At 37.5% G+C, this 21,856-nt stretch overlaps 1 protein-coding gene across 3 annotated transcripts; it reads left to right on the top strand.

The window, feature by feature from the left end:
• Positions 1-2,422: 2,422 nt before the first annotated feature.
• LOC106084585 (histidine decarboxylase) lies at positions 2,423-21,473 on the top strand. 3 transcript variants are annotated; one of them, XM_013248396.2, is made up of 9 exons: positions 2,423-2,812; positions 10,387-10,965; positions 11,029-11,138; positions 13,680-13,909; positions 13,989-14,257; positions 14,916-15,164; positions 16,100-16,242; positions 16,309-16,525; positions 19,611-21,473. In XM_013248396.2, exons 1-9 carry the CDS (start codon positions 2,785-2,787, stop codon positions 20,276-20,278), a joined length of 2,493 nt encoding a protein of 830 aa, XP_013103850.2. In that variant the 5' UTR covers positions 2,423-2,784; the 3' UTR covers positions 20,279-21,473. The 3 variants fall into 3 exon arrangements, with proteins under 3 accessions (XP_013103850.2, XP_013103851.1, XP_013103852.1); XM_013248397.2 differs by having other exon boundaries at positions 2,424-2,812; positions 16,309-16,538; positions 19,611-19,698; XM_013248398.2 differs by lacking the exon at positions 19,611-21,473 and having other exon boundaries at positions 2,424-2,812; positions 16,309-16,542.
• Positions 21,474-21,856: the final 383 nt, after the last annotated feature.

The raw sequence follows: 21,856 nt of genomic DNA, 5'->3' as shown, positions 1-21,856 counted from the left end.
TTGAATTGGACAGCATTTATTGATGTGAGAGCAGTTTACCACCTCTTCCTTAATGGAATGCTCATGGGCAAAATTGCATTTTCAAGTATGTGAACCGCAACGGTTGGTGTGTTGTAATCTCTGGCTTTCCTTTTCCTTGGCAAAAAACTCCGATCATTAGCTTTTCTCGAAAGAGAAACAAACCAAAAATTGTGAAATAAAAATGATCTTCGCCCTATATTAGGTTAGGTTTACAACCTCCAAAAACAGATATAGAACTCCTGAAATCCTAAAAAAATGTAATTATTGATATATTCTGAACTATGTTTCTTCTCTTACGTTTCCAAAAGTGTGGAATGGGCAAAGCAAAGAAAAACGGTTTTAGAGTGTTCTTGTTTGCAAGATCTTAAATTATTTACGTCATCATTTCAAAGAGACTCGAAAAGTTTAAATTTTTTCCACCCATGCAATCGCTGGGATTAGGGCCGCAAATAAAAACATGTAATGACGTAAATGCATGGGTCGAGTCGGACGAACCGTCAACTGCGTTATGGAATACAGGAAGAGCATGTTGTGCTTTCAGAACTTCATTGCTAACTAGATTAAGAGCTACGATTAGAATTTTTTAACAATGCTGTATTACAAACAAAAAAAAAACAGTTCTGCGACAAAGTTCAATTTTGTACGGTATTTCCTTTAGAAACGCTTAGCTTATATGCTAATTAACTCAACTTATGAAATAATTGCCATAAGAAGTGGATAACTTCCAATGTGAGAGCATCGAAATAACACTGACAAAATACTGGAGTGTTGCTATCGATATGTTCTCTAAAGATCATCTCAGATCATTTGGCATACAATATTAAGAATTTAAACTACATACGACCGGTGCATTTAAATGTTAGTCCGCCTTTGAATGGGGCCATACTTAGCATTCATAATTCTGTATGTAAAGTCTCAAAATATTGGTATTCATTTAAAGAACAGTGGCAACACTTCTATCATATCAATGAGTGCCATTTCTATACAAGTTTTAGCTCAATGATAATTTATAGCCGAGTCCGAACGAGAGACATCCTCATTAAAGAAGTTTACACTGCTGATTACCTAAGACAAATACCTCATGAGTGTCACTAGCACTAGCAGTGGATAACCACCGCTGAGATTTTATCTGATGTTCTCGCTGGGATTTGAACCCAAGCGTTCAGCTTCATAGGCGAACATATTAACCTCTGAGCTCTGAGGATAACTACCGCTGAGATTTTTTCTGATGTTCTCGCTGGGACTTGAACCCAAGCGTTCAGCATCAAAGGCGGACATTTTAACCTCTGAGCATTGCAGTATATATATTTTCGATTGCCGTGGCATTTTGAGTCAATCCGATCATGTCCATCAGCCTGGCTGTCTCCTGAACAAGGAGAGACAGAGAGACATCACTTAGTAAAGAAGTTTACACTGCTGATTACCTAAAACAAATACCTCATGAGTGTCAGTAGCACTAGCAGAGGATAACTACCGCTGAGATTGTTTTCTGATGTTCTCGCTGGGATTTGAACCCAAGCGTTCAGCATCAAAGGCGGACATATTAACCTCTGAGCACTGCCGTATATATATTTTCGATTGTCATGGCATTCTGAGTCAATCCGATCATGTCCATCAGCCTGGCTGTCTCCCGAGCAAGAAGAGCAAGCCACTCAAAATTTCACCTTTTGAAGTAAAGTAGCTCTCCTGCAAAACGATATTTCGATTTGTCGTCTTGCACTTCATTTACGTTCCTTTCTGCTTATACCAGGGAACTTGCAACAAGGCAATTCACACTGGGTATAGGATTCAACCTGGGTGAACTTGACACAATTTAAGTTTGAAAAATTGAAATGGATATTCAAATAATTTTTGTTATGACTACTGTAGTTAAAATTCCTACTGCACCCATATACTCATGGAGAATCTCTAAGAAGGCGGCAACTTCCTTAATTGCCACTTTGCCCTTCGTAGAAGAATGAGACAGTCAAAATATTGAACGCTTCATAGCTGCTTACTTCAAATTACAAGCTGAGAGAGAGAGAGAGGGAGGTGCCACCGTAGTCACGCATTTCTTTGGTTGGTCCATGGCTATTCAAAAACTTTCTAAATTTCATTGAAACTATGGCATGGACCATCAGTTTAGCCCATGCTTGTAACACATATTTCGCTTTCGAAGAGTATGATTAATTGCATAGTTTGCTTCACTCCTTTTTTTTTAAGTGTATTACATATTTCAATTCGATTCGAAACACACCTTTGCTACTAAAACGCACACAATAGCAATTGAACGGGAAATACCGAATACGTTATCGGTTCTATACATTTCATAGTTGCGATAATGGTCGAATGCTTCGCTCGGGTATTACCATTTTCCCCCACGAACGCCGAATCAGTTAGAAGCCCTATAAAAACAATGGACGTTTTCCATTCCAACGCTATTTCGCACAGTGACAGAGGGCTGTTTGGAAGGTTTAGTTGGATTTCAACATCGCATTCCCACTCTGAGGCAATAATCACCGGACTCTATTGTAACTAAATCCCTAATCCATCAGCCTCTGAAGCCAGAAGAACAAGCAATAAAAAGTCGAGCAAATCGAAGAGCTTATCGCAGCAAGGATATTTAACGGTTTCTTATTCTCTGTGTGTCATAAATACAAATTTCAGCCTAATTTGCATCATCGCAAGCAACACTGCAGCAGAACACCCGCTGTCTCTTGAACGACCTACCTAAGGAGCTAGTCAGTCCACAGACAGTCAACCAACCAGCCAGCCAGCCTAATCATGGATGTAACGGAGTATCGCCAAAGGGGTAAGTACATCCAAATCTGTGTCATTGTATTTGCCACTGTGTGTGTGTGTGTGTGATGGCGTTTGTGTGTTGGCCCATTGGGCTTGAGGGAAAAGGTCATTTTCCCTAGAACAGTATCGAATTTCATGGTCATAAGATGATGCGATTCCATTAGACAAAGTGTCCAATGCCATAAATGTTTATACGTGCATATGTATGTAAGTGCTAACAAACAATCGGATGGACTTTGGGATGGCAAAGTCTAATTTGCTTCTGGCAAATCCTCTGACTTTTCAACGGATAATTTATCTAATAACAATTTGTTACTGCTGCCCACTGGGCACTGGGTGAATTTGACTTTGGTTTCGGCGGGGGTGGGGCATTCTAAAGTTGACTTTGTCTATTTGGCATTCAATTTCCCCCAACAGACATAAAATATAATAAAGCCTATTAACTAAAGTTCACACACACACACACACACACACACACGCGCAGGAGCATCCAACCAACCAACCACCCACCCACCCACATAGCCAGCAAATGTAATGATGTACTGTGAGGAATTGAAAAACAAAACAAAACAGCTAAAAAAAGTGGCCTGACGTAGATACCCAGCAAGCAGCCCACAATTCCCTTGAGGGCTTAAGTCACAATTGATTGCAACATTCTTGGAGGGATTGTTGCAATTCCAGCACAAAAACACAAACCATGTGATTTAAGCCAGGCATATGAGAATTATAAAACTGTTCAGTGGACGGGTGTAAGGAAAAAACCCAAAAATAACAACCAGCTTTGAAGGAAATGCCAAGAAAAACTTCCTCGAGAGGAAGGCGATCAGGGTCCGGGGTCTTACAAATAATCCATACTGTGGGATGGAACTTCTATGTAGATGCCCAACAACCTGCCTGAAGACCTTTGGTATACAATTAAAAAAAACTACTAAAAATTCCCATGAACATTCTATTAAGGAAGAGGGGATACTTGAAGATTTATTTGAGAAAAATAAATTTTACCAAGAGTTGCCTTTGCGAGATATTGACCGTTGCCTTTATGAGATATTGACCGTAAGGTAAACGGGTATTTTGTGGATGCAAAATTGCAAATTTTGCGAATGAACATTCCACTAAGGAACAGGGGCAAACTTCTCACATATCAATGAGTGTAGTCCGATTCAAGTTTAAGCTCAATGATAAGGGAACTCCTTTTTTATAGCCGAGTCCGAACGGCGAGCCGCAGTGCGACACCTCTTTGGAGAGAAGTTTTACATGACATAGTACCTCACAAATGTCGTCAGCATTAGAAGGTGCTAACCATCGCTGAAAATTTCTTCTGATGATCTCGCCAGGATTCGAACCCAGTCGTTCAGCGTCATAGGCGGACATGATAGCCTCTGCGCTACGGTTGTGGATGTCTGCATGCAATATTTGAATTTTTAAAAGTTGCAGTTTACCTGCAACATGTGTTGCACAAAAATGAGCTGCCAAACATTATCAACAGCGCTGGCATTCAAAGATGAAGGATCTTTAAACGTGTGCCAATGACTATTTTTATCAGGAATATTCCAAAAATTTAAATTTAACTCATAAAATTCTCTTGGTGATTAAGCTCGACTTTGTTTGGCGAAAAATATCTCATCTGAAAAAAGGCAAGGCGTAATAGGCAAGTTAAACTGTCGTAGTTGAAGTTAGTCATGCAAATGCAAATTTGCCCATGAGGAGCAGGGACAAACTTCTCACATAAAAATGAGTACTGTTCGATTCGAGTTTAAACCCAATGACAAGGGGACTCCTTTTAAATCCAAACCGACGTGCCGCAGGAAACATTTCTGCATGGCTGCCATACCATTTTCTCAAATGTCATAGTACATCACAAATGTCGCCAGCATTAGGAGGTGATAACCATCGCTGAAAATTTCTTCTGATGATATCGCTAGGATTCGAACCCAGGCGTTCAGACTTATATGCGAATATTCTAACTTTCTACGCTACCGTGACCTCCTGTACTATACTAAGTCTTAGATTGCTAAAAACCTCGCTATTGCCGCCAGCATTAGTTTCGGGGACAAGCACAGCTACAAATTGTTCTCTGATATTCTCGCCAGCATACGAATCCAGGAGAACATGCTAATCTCTGGGCCACAGCGCTTCTCCACAAGTTGATGTCTTGGGCGTCGATCCGAAATTGCTAGAAAGTACAAAACTCATCATTTTTTGGCAGTAAAAGTTTGATTTTTAAGAATTCTTGAAAAATATTCTTTTAATTTTATTTAATTTTGTTGTTTGTTTTAGTTTCGTATCAGCTTTTTAATTTAAAAAGGTTCTAAGAGGTATTTAAAGTCAATACAAACACAAAACAAGCAAAGGCATGCAAGCTTAGTTCGCTTGGGTCGAATCTAATACACCTTCCACCATGGATAGCATTTGTCAAGTTTTTCAGACGGTGTCTCTTTATAGACAGAAACTTAAGAGGATTATGAGAGGTCAAAACAAAAAGTCGCCATGGATATGCTTGGGTAAAGATAGTGCCCTCTAGAGGCTCGAATAGTGTACTCGGGCGATCGGTTTATATGGGAGCTACACCAGCAAACTACATCTATTGGTGGTCATAGGAGAAGACATCGTGCAAAATTTCAGTCAAATGGGATAAGAATTGCGCCCTCTAGAGGCTCAAGAAATATCATCTGGAGATCGGTTTATATGAGAGTTATATTTAAACATGGGCCGATTTGGTCCATTTACAATTCCAAACGACCTACATTAATAAAAGGTATTCATGCGAAGTTTCAGGCGCCTCGCTTTACTCCTTTGAAAGTTGGCGTGCTTTTGACAGACGGACGGACATGACTAGAACGACTTAAAATGTTATGGCAATCAAGAATTTCTATTCTTTACGGTATCTTAGACGAATTTTTCGAGGTGTTGCAAATGGAATGACGAAAATGGGATGCCTCCCTCCTATGGTGGAGGGTATGAAGAAGTAAATAATATATGAGGATTCTTCAAAATCAGACAATGGATTCGAGGGGTTACGCTCGCCTCGATCTTCACCTCTAATTTCTGACACCTATTTTGCGATGTCTTTCTCCAATTTGCTTTGCAATCGAATATTTGGCTTTCCTCACCATTAGCTTCATTTTCAAATCTCTGACAACAGAAGCTAGCAAATGTATCGTTGTTGGGGTAGCCACATTTGCATGTGGAGGTGGCGATCCTCTTCAAGCTCTTATATGGAAACAAATTCGTTGCGATTCATACGACCAATCGCCACGGAAACTGATGGCCAACGTCGTTATACTGCTGGTGTTTTTTAAGATGTCAATATTATCCATCTACGCAGATTGATATTTGTGTCGTATAAAACGCAATTTTTGTTAGGCGAGAAGTGGCTTTGCAGCTGAACTGCCTACTTAAGCCGAAAAACTGCTGCCGTTCGTTTTGTTTGTGGCATTGCAAAGGTAAATAAAACAGTTGACTTTCTCATAGACCAACTTTTTCTGTTCTACCGGTTCCATATGACGTTTCAAGCGTTGATAACATTAACTTTGTTTTATCCTCATTTTTTTTACCTTTCAAAGGAGGCATATACTGCTCTTGTTGACCCACCCACAATATCAATACCGTCGGCATAGGCGATTACCAAGTGTTGTTGTGAATAGTGTGCCATGTCGATTCAATTCTAAAAAAGAGATCACAAGAAAAGCTCCTTGTCTGAAACCTCGTTTGGTATTAAATAATTCAGTTTTGTTCTCTTCTATTCAATACCAAATTCAGACATATGGTCGCAGTTTACTACGACAAATAGCAAATTTTAAACGGACAAATTTATTGTCTTCGATTGTGAAATTAGTGATAAGAATTAGTTTTTTTGCGAATTGATGACAGAGTTATACAGAGACGATGTTGACTAGATCGACTTAAAGTTCAAGACTTTAAAAAATGTAAATTTGCATATCTGAACTTCCCTTAATTTTAATTACCATATCGCGTATATTGAAGGAGTTCAAATTTCTCGCATATCAAGTAGATTGATGGGGCTCCCTCATGGATTATTATTGCGTCCAATTTTCGGCCAACTTTACGATATTAGTATTCAATAGGAAATTCCCAGTACTTTCCGGTATCTGAGTACGACATTGTTTTTGTTTTCCGGGCGCCAAAACAGACTTCAGACTCGTTATACTGAATTCGAATTATGAGGGTGTGCGAAATAGCAGGAAGAAAATCGTATTTCGAAACAGGAAATAGGTAGATAATTTTTTATTTAATCGAAGGTATATATCCATACTTCAGTATGTTTAGAGGTTCTTCATTATTTGTATCACTTCAGTGTATGTGCGAAGAATTAATAACTCATCATATGGTGGTATGTTTACTCCGAAACACTTTCCTTCAATGACATGACCATGTTAAAGTAATATTGACGGTATACCTGAAAGTAATTGGTTACTGTATTTTGCTTCGGGTTACCCACTGGCTTACCCGGTAATGTGACCTTTGCTGTTTACTGCCATGCCAGCTAATTTTGCGATCACCCTTTAAATAAACGAAAAGCCGAAAACTATTAATATCTTACTAGGGCTCACTAGAGCCCAAATCCAATTTATTTGGATTTTCTACTTCGATTTATGCTTCGATTTATGCGGTTTTTGCTTGTCAACAGTGACATTTTTGACAGCGTTTTTATTGTGATTAGGAGATTTGCTGCAAGTCTCCTCAAATAAGTGGATTTGCTCTCATTAAAAATGTATCGGAATCCATTTTGCAAAACACGATATCTCCGATATCTCGTCGCAAATCTAGATTTGCTCCAAGTGGAAACATGGTCTTAGAACATACCTCTAAAACAGTTGTAAACAAAGGCAAATAGGAAAGCAATAAATTTTGACAAGTTAAAAAATCTTTCGCATGTGCTAGGAGTCGAACGTAATTCTCCACCATTAAACCTACCGCTGCCTACTTAATATCAACTAGCTACAGTTCTATTCTATCTTTGGGAAAAACTTTCCATTGTTGAAAGACGGGCGGATAAGGATATGGCGTAACAATAAAAGATTGAGTTTAGAGGTGGTCAATTGCCATCATAAATTTCAAATGTCACCTGATTGATGACTTTGTCGCTAAGCAATATAGGCGATTAGTTTGTGTTATCGGAAAAGCCCTCATATTTGACAACGCTAATGCCACAAAACGTGACCGAGAATGCATTTTTCTGGGGGCTTGTTGTTTACATTATTAATTAAAAAAAAAACTTATAATGATGATAATGATATGCAATTAAACGCCCATTGTTGTTTGGCTTCCTTCTCCATTTGAAATTGCTTGATTGACTTATTTCCATCGACCATTTTCAGAGAACAGATGAACTCCATTTTTAACCAGAATTATTGTGGATAAATCCAGTAATTTGTCCAAATAATTCATAGTTTGCTTAAGATAATTTTGCAAACAAAGAAAACATTGATTTCTTCAGCAATTCATTACTTTTTGATTAGCTAATATTACATAGGTAAGGTTAAAATGTAGCTCCGATTATTACAATACGCTTTCTGAGAGAAATTTGCGTCTTTCAAAAGAGGTTGACAGATGTTATAAAATTTTGTGGTGTAGCAGCTTTCATCAGCCAGCCTATCATCATAATAGGCCAATGACTGATGCAATATAAAGCGACTGGCTGCCAAATGAAGACAAAGAAGTTTTGTTTTGGCAACTTTGCAAGAAAATATGAACAATTTTCATTTTCAAGTTTTTTTTGCCTGTTAGGGCGAAGATCATTCAACCTTTTACAATTTCTTCGTTTGTTCCTCTTTCGAGACGAGCTTAATTATCGGAGATTTTCTTTGCAAATAGAAAAGGAAAGCCCTAGATCACCACACACACCAACCCTAATGGGATGCGTTTTGTCTTTGGTTAGAAGACTTTTCAATCATATTAGGTGTGAAGGCTTCAAGCGCCGTACTTTGGTATGTTGTATTTGTATCTTATTTATTGCGAATATGCCTCTATGATATAAATACCACATTACCTACGCTCGACAAACCTCTTGCCTAGCTGTTTCTTTCCCATATTTTTTGTCTACACAATTACACTACCCCCCCTGGCCTACACCTGATTCTGTGCACCCTTTGGAAATTGTGTTGATGGCTTCCAATGTCAGGCAATAATTTTCACTTCATGTTTTTTTAATATTTCTCGAACCCCTAGAGAACGCAAATCTCATTCGATTTAAGCCATAATACCAATAACTTTCAAAGTCCATGCAAGGTACCAAATCGGTGCTAAATAAATCTCCCATATAAACTGATTTTCTAGTATGACTTCCTGAGAGCTTTTTTTCCAATTAAAAAGAGAAGTCCTCCAAAGAGTATGGCAAATGCGATCCATGGGGAAGGACATTTAAAATGCAACTTGGCCCTTTTGTTACTGCTGGTCACTATTTAATTTTGGAGGGCAGCGTGGCGCTGGAGCTTGCAAGTCCGAACGCTTGAATTCAAATGGAGGCGAGCATTCCTAAAAAAAAAATCCGCGATGGTTATCCCCTCACTAAGGCTTACAGCATTTGTGAAGTATTCGGCCTTGTAAAGTTTGTCAACGAAGTGGTTTGGCCAAGCAGCACAAACGCAACTGCTTATCATTGAGGTCCCTTATTATTATCATGCATGGGAAAATTTATTGAACAGGTCATCTGTTCAAGGACTCAAATGAATCCAAACAATAAATTACGTTTTCAACTTTAGATTTCCAAATATTTTTTTTAGTTTTTAATTATAATACCCATAACGGAAGAATTTATCAAAAATCTAAGGCGGTCTAGCTATGTCCGTACGTATATCTGCCTGTCCGTCTATCTTCAAAAATAGAGATATTACGTTAAAACTTTGTACAGATTCTTTTTTTTTGTTGTCCATAGGCAGGTTAAGTTCGTACAGTATATTGATATAGCCTCCATATAGACCGATCTCCCGAGTTATGTTCTGGGGTCCATATTTATTAACCGATTTCGCAGAAATTTACCACCATGAATTGTGTAAGGCCTGTCGAAGTTTGTACCGAGTACCGTCTACATAGAGTTTAATATGGATGCAGCTGTACCTTCCTACCGGTTTTAAGTGCATGCATTTCGTTCTTGGATCTTCAAATTTTCATTTAAATTTGGCACAGTGAGCTGCATTAGGCTACACATTTTGAATATGTTGTAGATTAGACTATACTTGAATATAGCTACCAATCTCCCGTTTTGTGGTCTAAGATAATGAATTGTGTTCGACTTCTCGACGTTCCTGGTGAGTTTGGACCATATTTTCATATAGCTGCCAAGGTTTCATAAATGATGTATTCTTCACTAGACTTGACGTAATGAGTTTAATATCGATATCCAAGGTGTTGGGTATCCAAATGCGTTTTCACATGTTATTTGCAAATAATTCTTACCTCTTTTTTTATTTATTTATTCTTTTACCTAATTGTAAAGTTTGTAATACTGGTTTTGTGTAAAAAAATTATTTAATTATTTATTATGTTTATCTAATTTACTTAATTATAATTTTGAAAAACTTTCGCGAAAAGTTTCCCCTAACTAAAAGTGTCGCTCCTTTGCAGGCAAAGAAATGGTCGACTATATAGCCGACTATCTGGAAAACATACGAGATCGCCGTGTATTGCCCGATGTTAAGCCAGGTTACATGAAAAATCTGCTGCCAGATTCGGCGCCCATCGAAGGCGAAGACTGGCCAAATATATTCGATGATGTGGAACGAGTGATAATGCCCGGCATCACACACTGGCAGAGCCCACACATGCATGCCTATTTCCCGGCCCTGAATTCATTTCCTTCCTTGCTGGGCGATATGTTGGCTGACGCCATCAATTGCCTGGGCTTCACATGGGCCAGTTCGCCGGCCTGCACAGAATTGGAGATAATCGTCATGAATTGGCTGGGGAAAATGATAGGACTGCCCGATGATTTCCTAAATTTGCACAGTTCCAGCCGCGGCGGCGGTGTAGTGCAGACCACAGCCAGCGAGGCTACCTTGGTGTGCCTTCTGGCGGGCAGAACGAGGGCCATTCAACGCTTTCACGAGAAATGTCCCGGCTACCAGGATGCGGAAATAAATGCACGTCTCGTCGCCTATTGTTCGGATCAGGCCCATTCGAGTGTAGAAAAAGCCGCCCTAATTGGTAAGCTTAAGGGTAAGCTAAAAGTTATTCCCCTATTTGACCCACAGATCCTTTTGCTTCAAGGTCTTGTTCGCATGCGCTACATTGAGGCAGACAAAAATCTTTCCATGAATGGACAGCCATTGCGTGAAGCGATTGAAGATGACATACGTCAGGGTCTGGTACCTTTTTGGGTAAGTGAAAATGAATTGTCTTTAAGACTCGAACATACAATAAAACGCCCTAAAAATCGCCTTAACCCAGTAACGCCAGAACGCCTATATTCCCTTGTCCGATTTTGATAAAATTTTATTTCATTAATTTGAAAAAAGAAACGAAAATATGTAATATTTATTTTATTTTACCTATGATTTCTTGAAGCACTATGTTTTTACTGAAAAAAATATAGTTTTCTCAATATTTTGTGTACAGTCACAGAAAAAGGTTTGCTGAAAATAGCAAACACGGTCCGCTGAATATTAGTAGTTAATTTTGCTGCTATGGTAGCAGTAGTTCTGCTATGGTAGCAGTAGTTCTGCAATTTCAGAGCAGCGGGCTTACTGCAGGCTAAAGTCTGTTGTTTGCTGAAAATGACTGCTACTTAATTATGAACGGGATGTTAGAAGAAGAAATAAAATACCAATGTAAATGTGTGTCTCAGAGGGTGTTTAAAATCACCACTGAATGTATACATTCCATAATCTTATTTCTTTAAATTTAGATACAAAAGGCCATGCCAGCCATGTATCGTACACATTAGTAGAGCAATAACAAAAAATGTGAGCGAGCTCAGCCACATATCGAAATGTATACCAATGAATGGATCAGGTAGCCTTTTCACGGTAATTTTCCACAAATTAAAATCATCTCTTCCAACAAAAATTTCTAAAAAATTAAAAAAAAATGGCTTAAGTAAAAAAAAAAATAACAGACAAACATCAAAATGCATTACAATTTTTTCAGCAAATTTTGTATTTTGTTTGCTGATTAAGCTGACCGATATGTTTGAGAATACAGCAGCCCTATGTTTGCCGAAACAGCGGTAGTGTCTGCTTTCCCATGTGCAGCAGACAAAAACTGCTGTTTTAGCATCCATTCTTGCTGTTTTGAATAACAAATTTGGTTGAGTGTAATATTTTAATTTCCAAGAATTTAAAAAAAAAAATTTTTGGAGCATTGTAAAATGTTTGTCTCTCTCAGACAATTATTGTTCACTAGTTTCATTCGTCCACTTTTTGCCAATCGAAAGCGCATAATGATACCTTTGTCTTAAATCGTAGTTAGAATTTTTCCACTTACTTTACTTTAATTGGCTATGAGAGAATATTTGTTCCACTAGCCGCACGTAGAACAGCGTTCCAAGCGCCTCGATCTTCTGCGCTCATTCCAAAATTTCTGATACCAAGTTTCGAGGTGTCTCCCACCACTTGATATTTCCATCAAGCTTTTGGTCTTCCCAGTTTGCGTGTACCACCGTGTTAGCCTCCAAAAGACTTCTTTGCTGGAGCTTCTTCATCCATTCTGACAACACGACCTAGCCAACGCAGCAGTTGTATTTTGATGCGTGTAACTATGCTATCGTCGTCATACAGCTCATACAGGTCGTGGTTCATACGTCGCCTATATTCTCCATTATCGCAAACCGGTCCATATATTTTACGAAGAATCTTTCTCTCAAATACTCCAAGCACTGCCTCGCCTGCTTTCACAAATACCCATGCTTCAGAACCATATAACAGCACGGGTAATATTCCACAAATCTTGATAGTGTAATCTTCGTCTGTCTAGAAGTGGCCTTGTTTCTAAACTGCTTACTTAGTCCAAAGTAGCATCTGTTTGCCTGCTTTCCTATTTTGAGCAGACGAAAACTGCTGTTTTAGCAAACATTTTTGCTAATTTGAGTAACAATTCCGTTGTGTGTAAGACAGTCTTTTCAATAGGTTAATTTTTAGCGCCTCATTTTTATAGGAAACAGGGCAACACTTCTCCCACAACAATGAGTTTTTTCTACTTAATGGCAGAACTTTTTAAAGCGACCCATTTTGCGAGATATCTGGACAAAAATCCTCAGTTTTAATAATTCAAGGTCTGAATATAAGCGACGATTTTGGGATACATCTTGATCCCATGTTTTAGAAGAAGAAATCAAAAATAAAATTGTTTAAAGTTTTAAGAGTGTGGAACAATTAGAGAGATATCAGGCCTGAAATAATCGCAATTAAAAATGTAAAATGATACCTGACTAGCATTTATCTTGTGGGAAGGAAAATACCCTTCTCCTTCTAATCGAACTGACACCAAATAGGATTGGCGAATAATCGGGCAAATCCTTAAACATACTTTGAAAACATTTCGACAACAAATGGCTATACCACCACAATTCCCAATGGCTGTGTTTTCGTCAATTGCCTTAAGCAGAGTGGAGTGTTCACTATGAGACTTGTTGTGAGCAGATGTTTCACTTGCCGTAAAATATGATGCCCAAAGGCCTGCACCTTTCTTTGGGGAGCTCATCGGTGGCGTGGTTATCGTTTAGTCCTGTCACTTCGGTTACTTAATATCGCATCAGAGCTTTCGACAGCAACAAGTGAAAGCCGATTAGGAAAACTGTAATGAATGAGGAAACTGTGATGAATAACAGCCAACAATAACTTCATTCGTCCTTGTGATATCTGACGCGACTAATTTATCCTGTGTTATGTGTGTGTGTGTGTGTGTGCTCTCTTTATTTATAGGTCTGCGCCACTCTGGGCACAACTGGTGCCTGTTCATTTGATAATTTGGAGGAAATTGGCGTTGTGTGCCGGGAATTCAATTTGTGGCTGCACGTGGATGCCGCCTATGCGGGCAGTGCTTTCATATGTCCAGAGTTTCGCACGTGGCTCAAGGGCATAGAAAGAGCCGACTCCATTGCTTTTAATCCCTCCAAATGGCTTATGATTCATTTCGATGCCACAGCCCTATGGTAAGAAGTAAACCAATCGAGAGAAATTCCACCAAAAATCCAAATGCTCTGTTTTCTTTCTTCTCCCCACAATCTCCAGGGTAAAAGACAGTGCCGCTGTACATCGCACCTTCAATGTGGAACCCCTGTATTTGCAACACGAAAACTCGGGAGTAGCTGTTGATTTTATGCATTGGCAAATACCTCTAAGTCGGCGTTTCCGTTCGTTAAAAATCTGGTTCGTCCTTCGCTCATATGGCATTAAGGGACTGCAGCGTCACATACGTGAAGGTGTGAGGCTGGCGCAGAAATTTGAAGCCCTTGTGGCCGCAGATCACCGCTTTGAAATACCGGCCAAGCGGCATTTAGGTAAAGTATTCATGAATTCAAGGACAAACACATTTTTGGCAATGGAAAAAAAAGTTTGGCTTAAAAAAGCAAAAAAGTTCATACACGGAAAAAAATTGTCTCAAAAAATCTACTAAATTCAGAAACCCTTTTTACACAGATAAAAAGAAATAAATGTTTAGGAAAGTGAAGGTTTTTATACACTGAGAAGAATGCATGAACAACTTAAAATCAAATTCTGATTCAATTTTGTTTTTAACCACACTTTCCCTATATTCCGCTTAAAATTTAATTTTCACTCAGTTCCAATATTTCGTCAAAAATTTTTCGTCTTGGAAAATCAAAAAAATCGCATTTCAATGACATTTTCAAAGAGAACAACATTTTTGGCGAAGCTTTTTCATAGAAAAATTTAATTAAATTTGTATCAACAAAATTAACAACAAGAAAATAATTAAATTTAATATTATTGTTTGGGAAATAACTGAAATTATTCTATAAATCAAATAATAATGAAATTTATTTATTTAGTTTTTGTTTTTTTTTTTTTTTTTTTTGAAAATTAACTTCAGAATGTGAAAATTTAATAACAAATAATTTAGTCCGAATTATTAGCATACACTCAGTTTTTTACAGTGTACCAACTGGCCAAGATTTAATTTTTCATTTCCTTTCACAGGTCTGGTGGTTTTCCGCATGAAGGGCGACAATGAAATCACAGAGCGTCTCCTGAAATGTCTCAATCATCGGGGTAACATTCACTGCATTCCCTCATCGCTGAAAGGAAAATATGTCATCCGCTTCACAGTCACCTCAACACACACCACAGTCGATGACATCCTCAAAGACTGGATGGAGATCAAGAATGCAGCCACCGAAATCCTAGGCGAAGTCAACATCAGTATATCGAATAGGGTCTATCTCAAAGGTATACACCCCAAGAATTGTGGAACCTCAACATGGATGGCCGAAACACTGAAGGGCTTGTCTTCGTGATGTTTATGGGATTCTAAATGAAATTTAGTAAAAATGTGATATGTTTCATAAAACTAGCGGTAGTAAATCTTTAAAACTGGAATACATTTGCAGCAAATGTTCTCTTTATAAGTTATCGACGAAATAAAAATTTCTACAGTATTTTTGTTTATGCCACATAACCCACGTGAAGTATTCTCTATGTATCTGTCAATTGTCAGTATCTGGGAGAAATTTCTACTACCCACCAAAGGACCACTTTTAGCTAAAATTGGTAATGATCTTTCCAAGCGATGTTGATTTTAACGCAGCCGCTGGTTGCTATAATCCAAATTGTTGGAAAATATTTTTCGGATTTTTCGGCCTTTTTAGTTTGCCCAATCAGTTAGAAGAAACTGAAGACAGTATCAGTAGGATGTGAACTCAAAACAAAGATTTTCTACTCATTTTTAATAAAAAGTCAACTATGCTGCCGCTACCGCTGCCCAAGACCAGACGCTGCCTTTTCCCTGGGTTAACTTGGATTTTTCAACATTTTTCAGGTCCAACTTATGTTCTAAAACAATGAAGGCCCTGAAGACTGATCTAATATCAAAAATGCTTAAAGAATTCAATCGACTCGTATGAGCCAACAACTCTTCCAGACTGTTTTAATTGTTACTCTCTTTCAAAAGTATCAGTGAAGAGAGAGCTCGTTCTGACCGGCTAATTTTCAAACACTGTGATGAGATCCCCGGATGTTCCGTGATAATTTTATGCCACATTTCACTATTTTTACTTGTACTTCCATAAATGTTGCGAATAAAATCTTAGAATTGAAAAAAGTGTCCCAAGTACAACGACGCCATAGATTCTGGTCACCACTTTGTTTGCTTCTTCTTTTTTCAGACATCAAAGAGAAATCGGATGGATTTGGTAGCAGTCTTTTGCTCTCAAACACTCCTTTATCACCAAAGATTGTGAACGGTTCATTTGCAGCCATATTTGATGATGAATTTCTGGCCAAGACCTATGCCGGAGTAAGAATTGCGGTAGGTTTAAGCCTCAAATTTTGCCATTGTACTATTCTCTATTGGGATTATGGTTACTTTTTGCAGCATCAAGAATCTCCCTCGATGCGACGACGGGTGCGAGGCATCATGATGTCGGGTAAGCAATTCTCGTTGGATTCGCATATGGATGTGGTAGTTCAGTCGTCCATGGATTCCAAAACAACGAACAGCAAAGTTGTGGACAGCTATGGCAAGACCACGTCCACAGTGAAACAAGCTAAAGAACGTGACTCTATACGCGAAGATGAAGAGTCCCAGGAAGGTATGAAACCCAGGTAGTGTACTCGCCAATGCTCACACGTAAGCTTGATGTTCTCACGAAAATATTACGAAGCAGAGTGCTTTAGCCATGGTTATGTTTACTCTAGGGCAGAGAAGGGATGAGTTCAGTCGGGTCCAACTTTGGTTTACCAACCAAAAACCTTGATTATGCAAAAAAAAGAGAATTATGCAAAAGAATGCGCTTAGGTGAATAGTTTGGTATCTAGAAGGCTAAAGAGGCAATAAAAGGTTTTTAGAGGGGAGGTAGAAGGACACCCATGAACTTTGAACAAATTGAGGCTTTAAGGCCCGAACACCGGTTATATGTGAGCCATATCCAAATACGAATCGATTCGCCCCATTTGCAACCCCTATAAAACAATGCCAATAGAGGTACTATCTGTTCAAAAATTCAAGCTGATTGCATTATTCATTCGGTCGCACGGACATGGCTGGATCGACTTGTAATGTCAAGATGATCAAAACATATCCAGCTGATTGCTGATTAATACTAGAAAGACCAACTGGTAATTTTGACCGAATTTTGAAATAAATTCGAAAATTTCGTCAATAATTTTTTTTTTGTTCGAAAATGTATGTTGCATTTTATTAAATTGATGTAACCTTTACGTGTAACGCATTCTTTTATTTAAAATTTTTTTACGGAGATAACTAGAATGACTTACCGTTTTGACCCCTTGTATGAAATTGAACCACTGATCACCAAATTTCATCAAAATACTACTAAAACTCAATTTGCAGAAGAATATATGAACCCTTTGATTAAATGGGAGCAAATTTAAACGATATTTCTTCGAATAAAAGAACTAATACTTTTCTTGGGAAATATTTATTATTCATTTAATAATTAACCTACAGTAAATATAAGATTAAAATGAAAGAAAGTGAAGATTTGGCTACTATAGCCATCAGCTCGGGATATATTTATTTATTATTTGTTTTTTTATTTATTTTTTTATTTTTTATAATATATATAAAACTTTAGTAAGAATGCTTCTAGTATATGAGTACTAGCTGAATTCGGCCCGCTCCGCTTTGCCCTCATATATTTGGACATAAATTTTACTATCATATTCGTAGTCTACTCCGAAATACCTTTCATTTGAACCCCATATAGCCATGATCGGCTAATTTTCCCATGCGGAGGGTTTGGAGGAGGTTTGCGGGTGGGACGGGCCGCCATTATTAGGACCTCGTTTTTAATGTCATATTTGTAATCTACTCCCGAACACCTATCATTTGAGCTCCATATTGACATGATCACACAATATGCCTATTTTGGGGGATTTTGGGGTCGTGGAGGCCCCCTAGGTACTTGGACTCAATTTCTAATATAATTTTCGTACTCTATTCCCAAATACCTTTCATTTGAGTCCCATATTGTCCCGATCGCTTCACTTTAGATTTTGGGTGGGGTTTTGATGGTAAGGGGAAGGGTCCGTCCCCCGTCCGATATAAAAAAAAAATTATATAACTTATATAACGTTTTTGAGTCTATAGGGAACAAACAAATTTTTAACCCCACAAGCAAACACACATTCATTTTTATATATAAAACATTTATTTACTTTTCTGTGAATATATACATCTATATTTTTTAACCGAAATGTATTCAATTTTGATAAAAAAGCATGATTTAAAAAAACAATATTTTAATCTTAAAATGTTCCAGCTAAAAATACCAAGGTATATAGGGAGTTATGGTCTTTCTAGTGTTAAAATCTGGATTTCAGGCATATTGGGCAGTTTCAACTCCTTGATAATCAATGGACCTCCTCTATAACTCTTAATATTCACGGTAGCCAGCTGAGAGCAAATCTCCCCACAGAGAAGAGCTGGCAAAATATCGATGGCACTATCTATATTTAATTTTTTTGACTGAATATCGATTGACATTTTTCCGATAGGTACTAAAGCTAAAATTTTTGCAAAATTAACAAAAATAAGCATCCCGACACTGAATGCATCCTTTAAAATACATTGCGCCTATAGAGGGCGCAATTTTCATCGAATTTGGCTAACATTTTGTGCAATGGTTTCTCTAATGACTTCCAAATGACTTTATTAATCTTGTTTTTATTTGGTCTGAGCATTGATATTGCTTCTGTATAAATCGATTTGCTGATTTTTACTTCTCATTTCCGTTTGAAATATAAGTGATGGGAAATTAAGGATAGTATCGTTACTATCGATATTTATTATTAAAACTATCGAAAATATCGAATATTGCGATTATTAGATAGTTTACCAGTTCTACTGTAGAGCACGTTCTCTCCCTGCAACAGCAATATTTCTTTAAGTTGCCATTAAAAATTAAAATTTTCAATTAGTAATTTAATAACAATTTAATTTCAATTAAAAAATTCATTAATTCAATAATTTTTTTAGTTGAATATGATTTTTGAAATTTTCAATTTTTTTTAAATGATTCGAAAAATTAATGTTTGAATTAATATACCACTTTTTTCTTTAATACGTGCACTGTTGCCTTTAATTGATTTTACTAAAGCACCATATTACATATGGTACAACTGAAAGGAAATTCAGCGGCCCGTACTTCCCACATTTATAGCAATCCCATGGTAGCCGGTCCTACGAAACGGACGTCAAATAAAGTTTTAAAAAATTTCAATCATTTTGTAAATTGGATCAATCACAAAATTAATTGAAAATTCCGAAAGCTTCAATCAGTTTTATATTTGCATCAAATAAAAAGTTATTTGAAAATTTCAACATTTCAGTCATTTCTTTAATTAAATATGCAACTTTTTTAATTGAAATTTTTTCAATTACTCCTTCAAAAACGATGATTAATATCATAATTTTCGTGATTTAAGACGATTTTAAATTTTTTTCTGTGTATGTGAAACGTTTCCCTTAAGTGTTCCTATCAAAAAGCACCTTGGCTAATTTACTCTGTCTTTTCCACTCTGTCATTGCTTTCACAAATTAGTAGAAGTGAAATCTTCCTCTATGAAACAAAATACTTGTCTATTAATTACTTTATTCTGCACCAAAATTTTTTGCATTTTCGATTTGTCTTCTGAAATGCTTTCGGGATACAGATTGTGAAACGAATTGGTGGGAACAGACCTCAATGCCACCCCTGAAACCTATTCGGGCCCAGCGAAATCGGTCTCCAGTCGCCACCATTCTTCGCCAAAGTGATTCAACTGAAAGCCGCACACACAAACCACGTCAACGACCCTCAACCCTAAGTACCACACCAGTGAATAGTGTCCGGTCACCGGCTACCCATTATCAGCTTCTAAGCAAACCTCGACAACTGTCAACCATAGTCGAAAAAGATAAATCATCTGTCGGCAGCGACTCATTCTCATCCACATCGTCCGGTGGTGCTCCCTCGCAACCATCCTCCAGCGCTGCCGATCACATTTATCAAGGCAAAAGGTATTTGTTTTCCGAAGCCAGTGTACAAAACCCTTGCACCTTTAGCAATTCAGTGTTTTGTCCACCAACCCCAACCGAAGAGAATATTACAGTCCCACCAAACACCAACGAGAGTTTTCACAGTCCGGAGAATGTCATGCAATGCAATGCCACCAACCACCCAACCAATGAGCGGCTAATGGAAATAGCTCGCTCGGAGAAAGCCTCCTCGTCGATGGAATCTTCAGAATCGCAAAATCAGCCATCAAGTGATTCGGAAGAGTCATCCGGCGACACCTCAACCACATCTGCCCTTGGCTATTCCTCACTGGAATCGGTTTGATTGTACCTGATAAAAAGCTCCGCTTCGCTCTGCTCCAAGGACATGCTCTCTTCTCTTCTCCATCTAGTCTGCTGTGCTAGCAATAATTATCTTTGTAAGTGCAACACGAGCTCATTTCCCATGTCTCGTCGAATCTCATCGCCAAATCTCCACACTATTGTAGTTCTTAAATGCTATAGATATTCGTAGTTTTAATTGATATCCTTGTAATCCTTAGAAGTTTAAATATTCACTCTTAGTGTTGTTAACAGTTTTTTGTCAAAAAAAAAAACATACGTGTATGTGTATTCTACGATGTCGGCCATGATCCGTCATTACTGAAATGTAGTCATATACCAAGCTGTGAATGTACCCAGTACATTCGTTTAAAAGCCCTTTTAAGTTTTCAAATGAACCCCCTTGAGTATCACACAAAGTTTTATTTGCCCCACTATAAAATGAAAAACATTTAACAATGATTTTTGAAATAAAAAAAAAAACAACAATGAATTAAAAATTCCAACTTCCTAGACTTTCCCATCTTGTATGTCTAATTTTAGGCGATTTTTATTTAGTCTAAAATTTATTCGTGTGATTATTGAACATGAATTACTAACTGCTTAAAGTCTATGTGAAATTAACCATGTAATGAACTTTAAATGTCCATATACCCACCCTAATATACATATATATATATATAGCATAAGTTAATATTTAATAATTACACTCGTAGTTTATTCCGTGCTGTTATTTATGATCGTCTCAAAAACAAACAGAAGATGAAAAGAAAAATGCATATCCCCACTGAGAGATATTCAAAGAGTTAAAGAGATAAGCCACATTACGATACTCACTCCTATTCTACTCATAAGTACTTTAAATACTCTCTTATTGATGTCTACCACTAAAAGGAGAAATACTCACTCAATCTTAAACTCAGCGTTTACACATGCATACGGCAACAGAGCAACCAATAAATGAATAGTCATTAAAAAGAATCAAATATACATATACATACATACATACATACATACATGTACAGCTAATAGCACATATTTAATTAAACTAAAACGAACAAAAACAACTATAAGGTATTTATGCATGTAGGTATGCGTTCTCCAACAATTTTAATAAAATCCATAGACATATTTATTCAAAATCTAAATTATTAGAAAAACAATAGTGTTTAACAAATAAATGCATTCAAGAAAACAAACTTCAACAATAATTGAATATTATTACCGCACAGTGGCCCGAAGTATGGAAAAGTGTATCTTGAGTAAGCTCCCATATAGACCGATATCCCAATTTTACCTCTTGCTTTTAAATAAATAAGAGTAATGAGATGCATTATCCCCTTCTACATCATTTCAAAACAAGGTCCCCATGGTTCGACGCAGCCTCCATACAGACCAAACTCTAGATTTTAACTGCCTTTACTGCAAGTAACATCTTCAATTCTGGAGTTTATATCTTTAATGATATTAAGGAAGTACTTAAGGAATGTGAAACGGATTAGGATATCCGACTTTGTTGTTGCTGTGGTTGTAGCCACATTTTCATGTGAAGGGGCGATCCTCGTCAAACTCCTGTGCGAGC

The sequence above is a fragment of the Stomoxys calcitrans genome, chromosome 5 (genome assembly GCF_963082655.1).
Source record: "Stomoxys calcitrans chromosome 5, idStoCalc2.1, whole genome shotgun sequence".
Taxonomy (NCBI): domain Eukaryota; kingdom Metazoa; phylum Arthropoda; class Insecta; order Diptera; family Muscidae; genus Stomoxys; species Stomoxys calcitrans.
The sequence above is the reverse complement of the archived record's forward strand: the minus strand, read 5'-3'. Positions and strand labels throughout refer to the sequence as shown.

What these genes read in the sequence shown, in the direction of transcription:
- LOC106084585 (XM_013248396.2), top strand. Translation starts at nt 2,785, where the DNA reads ATGGATGTAACGGAGTATCGCCAAAGGG. An exon ending in AACGGAGTATCGCCAAAGGG is followed by an intron (nt 2,813 to 10,386) that starts GTAAGTACATCC and finishes GCTCCTTTGCAG; the next exon opens with GCAAAGAAATGGTCGACTAT. An exon ending in GAATAGGGTCTATCTCAAAG is followed by an intron (nt 15,165 to 16,099) that starts GTATACACCCCA and finishes TTCTTTTTTCAG; the next exon opens with ACATCAAAGAGAAATCGGAT.